At 36.8% G+C, this 4,456-nt stretch overlaps 1 protein-coding gene across 1 annotated transcript; it reads right to left on the bottom strand.

Moving 5' to 3' along the window:
* Window positions 1-2,885: 2,885 nt before the first annotated feature.
* Window positions 2,886-3,673, bottom strand: LOC121424306. Its single transcript, XM_041619939.1, has one exon. The coding sequence runs from the start codon at window positions 3,602-3,604 to the stop codon at window positions 2,972-2,974; it is 633 nt and encodes a 210-aa protein (XP_041475873.1). The 5' UTR covers window positions 3,605-3,673; the 3' UTR covers window positions 2,886-2,971.
* Between the last annotated feature and the right edge of the window lie 783 nt (window positions 3,674-4,456).

Here is a 4,456-nt window from a genome sequence, read left to right as displayed (position 1 = left end):
GTTGAAGAATAGACTCCAAACCCTATTCTTAAGTCGGGTTTAACTTGGATCATGGTCTAACTCTGTGCTAAAATTATAGGAAGCTGAAAGTGTCAAAATTTTTATTAAGTTGTATGTTTCTTATGTTTGCTGTGCTCTTTCCTGATTCATCGATGGTGAAGACAATCATCTTTTTGTACTTCCTAGATAATTATGAATGATTTGAGAGCCAAATGAGCTGAAATATGATATCTCTAGTTTCTCTACTGTTCGTGATTTATGTAACAATTGGCAATCGATATTTAAACCACAACTTTAAACCAGACTTCAGAATACGGGCCTGTATCTGTGGTAAATAAGTTGGTAGAAACAGCAAAAGTACATGAACCAATCTGGCCTCCTACTTCAGACTAAAAAGCAAGGGTATTGGCCTGCAGACTATTAAAAGTAACACCAATGAAAAGCCATGGAGATGTACACTTATAATTTTACATTTGAATATAAAGGTCAGTTTATCATACTCCCTGTTGCTTTGTATATTTTTAAGAGGGAGGGGGTAACAAAAGACCAGGGGAGCGTTTCATGGAAAGACTTGTCAGACGTTTTATCCGACAAGTCCTATTTCATCCGACAGTTACCATAGTAACAGTGACTCTCATCCAATCATAATCCAGAAAATTTGTCAGATCTGACAACTTGTCAGACAAAAATGTTGATGAAACGCCCCCCAGGGGCCAATTGCAGTCTAAACTTGGAAGAAATTTGTTTACAGGCAACTTGAAAAAGAAAGCATAAGTCTGAAATACTCGCATCTAATGGCTCAAAATGAAGTTGCATTTTACAAGTTTTTATCACAACATAAGTTCATCATACTGGTAAACACCACCAGTACTTTAAAAATAATGATTAAAAAAAAAATAATAATGATAAAAATCTGTATACATGTATATGAATAAAAGTCTCTCAATTCAAAAACATAAGCTGTATAGCACACGTGTACAGTAAGATGTCAAAAATTTAAATAAAAATGTAAAAAGTATTGCTGTTTACAAATTTACAAAATAGAGAACATTCCTACTGCTCTTACTAATGGGAACATAGTAACAAAAATAGAACTGCCAAAAACATTGCATGTACTTGGTTGTTGCTCACAATGGTTAGTTAAAACTGCACCCACACTTGTAGAAGTACATCTATTTTACCAAATTTTGAAATATAATTCTTTTCTAACGAATCGATTTTAGAGACTACTACATGTTTATAAATCAGGGCAGCCATGTACATGTAACATACTCCTTCAATATTGTGGTTCAAATTGTGATGCAATATCAGGCAAATTATTCTGTTTGTAAAGTTTGGTGAGGAGATAGAAAGAGTGGAAGGGGACAGTGGCATTTTTTGGAATGGCTGATGAATAAAATTATCCTTTCTTTAAACAGTTGTGCAATGAAATTCAAAATTAACAGACAAGGTTATTGCACAATACTTTTATGAATTTCTAATCCCATTTAAAAAATATTTCCAGATGTACAGTACATTCATTTCATTTACTACTGTAGTATACCATTATAGGTACTATAATAGTACATGTGATTTATTGTAAAGTAATTTAACATAAAATTAAAAGCAAGCCCATGACATCACCAATATCAAAAGACTCAATTTTTAAAAAGAAATGAAATGCTAGATTAAACATTTATAACTGTAAAAGCCAGTACATGAAAAATTCATGAATACAAGCTCTGCTTTTCAGTTGGCCCTCCCTCCCTTTTAAATATTTATCTCTCAATCTGATGATTGTAATTTCAGAATGTTATTTATTTTTTGTATGTACTTCAAATGTGATTATATGTTACTATGTCAATTAAATCATAATTGTAAATATGAAATTGAAAGTGGAAAATGAATAATTGAATTGAACACCTTCATTATTGTAAATACAGGCATAAATATCATGCCCATGTACATAGTAAATTTACCTGATAGGATATCATTAAAATAACAGTTTTCAACTTGAATAAAAAGTATAAATGTTGGCCTAGTATTCTATTCTTCTTCTTCTGGAAACAGTACAGTCCACCGTCTGGTGTATTGTCGTACTGGTGAAGTGCAGCGTGCAAGTGTACATGTATGTACATTATCCAATAAAAAATTGCTTACAGCGTGCAAGTAAAAACAAACAAGTATCCGAGTATGGTACTGTCCAATTCGATAAAAATATGTTTCAGTGTCCCCAATTTCTACACTCTTCAGTGTGTATGTACATTGATAACAATAAATTTGCCCCACATAACTTCCATTCTACCATACATGTAATTCCTTACCAAAACTTCTGGACAAAGGCAATTTCTTAAATGCATCTGTGTCATTTCATTCTTGCATATCGATCTACCTACAATCTCTAAAATACATTAAAAAATGTATGCAGGACCTTCCAGCAAAGTAGCTGTTCAAATTCAACTTCAGATGTTGTTAACTGCTGCATTGTATTGTATTACAATATAAAGTGTCAACGAGGTTACACAGACACAGTGCATTAAGATGACTATTGACTAGTCAACTGGCCACAAGTTCTATTAAAAAGCAAATTATGGCAAGTGGTTCAGCTCTGATAAATAAAAACGGTGGCTGGAGCCTCTAGTATAAAGAGCCGATTAGAGAAGACAATTTTATCCTGGATCATGTACGCAGTAACGCAATACAGAGGCAGCAGTGGCATCAGGTAGATTTGGTTGAATTTGAAAGAAAAAACAAATATTTCCACACAGGAAGCTGCTGCGTGATGCCTGTTGGTATTATTTCCTCATGAAAGCTACACTAAAATTGATGATGATGGCTATTTAAAACAGAAATAGGACTCAGACAGCTCAACCTCAGCCCTCAAAATCCAAATTTGTTTACAATTGTACAAATTATGCGCGTGTCTCATTTGAATGAATTTTTGAAAAATACAAGTTTCTGAATGTTTTTGAGTGGTTTTTGTTCTTTCTTGTCATACAGTAGTCGATTCTCCATCATCGTCGACATCTGATATTGAGAAGCTTCTATTCCCTGCTACGCTGTAAGAGTTCACGAAAGTCCCGCCTGGTACACGCCCATTCCCGGTGAATGTCGACGAACTCCCCGAATCTCCACTCGCAGAAACCTCCATACCCTTGTCATTATGCAGGCCGCTGGACAAGGCAGACGCCGGGTTCAGCGGTCCGCTGGCGCTCCGTGATCTCGCACTCCCATGTCGACTCCGAACTGATCCTGTGCTAATAATAAGGTCATTTGCTTGTTTCAGACTCCACAGACAGCTCTCCAGGGCAGGTAAATTATCACAAGCATCTTCTAGGAGCTGAGTTTTAGCTTTTAATCTCTCAATCTCAGCGTCTTTTTCCTTGTTTTGGGTCACTAATTTCTGTACCCGGGCTTCCGAAGCAGCCACCGTTCTGTGTAACTCGGAGATTTCGAGGTCCTTTATTCTTACAGCTTCTTTGACATTGGCTTGATTAATCTCATCTCGATGCATTATAGCAGAAGCCTGCTCTTTGACAGTGTTCTCAAGTTCACTAATCCTTTGGTACAGCGCTTGAAGGTGGTCGTTAGCCTCTCGAATACTGGATTTATTTGGAGAAAACATGACTGTAATTCGAGAATCATCACTCGCTTTTATTCAAAAATATGATGTTCACGTGTAACCGGAAGTGAATTTCGCGGACTCTTTAACCTCGCTAGCGCTTCCGATGTACCCACGGGTATGGCAGGGCGTAAATCCCGAGGGGGGGGGGTGTGATGGCACGTACAATCATCCTCGCCCCTCCCACTTTTCAAGAGACAATTTTTTTTAATCAAGTAGTTAATACTACTGTTGACGTGTGGATTCATCTTTAAATGCTGCACAGTACCTAAATTGGCATAATTTTGCCTTCTAAATTAAAATGCAAGAATGAGTGATCACTTCTTGCAAGAATTTGGCCGTGATCGATAAATCACTACGTTTAGCCTATTGCAACGGATGTATCCACTGCAGTAACAAGTCCATTTATGAATATGTGATTCCAATGATTTTTCAATATGATTATTATTAATTTTTTTAAACCAATATACACACTTTCGCAGGGGCGGATCCAGCTCGCGCCAATAGGGAGGGGGGCGAATTTTTCCACCCATTATTTTCCCCGATCGGCCGCTCAAATTTAATTTTTATTTGTTTCTTTGAAGGGGGTTGTCCCAGCATTGGCGTTATGAGCCAAACATTTTGAAGGGGCTCGATACGGCGTATCGACTGGAAAATTTGCTCGCTCACATTTGGATACTAACAGTATAGTAGTTTACGTTACAAATCCACTATGATTTAGCCATCGAAAAAAAAATCCATCGTGATCGTCCTATAGCCTGCGATGTGATAATTACACACTACTTGAAGTTTGGGCAATAAGTTCTTTCTTCCACCTACTGAAAATTTGCTAGCTGCATCGGTTCACTCGCCGCA

This window comes from Lytechinus variegatus, chromosome 11, assembly GCF_018143015.1.
Source record: "Lytechinus variegatus isolate NC3 chromosome 11, Lvar_3.0, whole genome shotgun sequence".
Classification (NCBI taxonomy): domain Eukaryota; kingdom Metazoa; phylum Echinodermata; class Echinoidea; order Temnopleuroida; family Toxopneustidae; genus Lytechinus; species Lytechinus variegatus.
The sequence above is the reverse complement of the archived record's forward strand: the minus strand, read 5'-3'. Positions and strand labels throughout refer to the sequence as shown.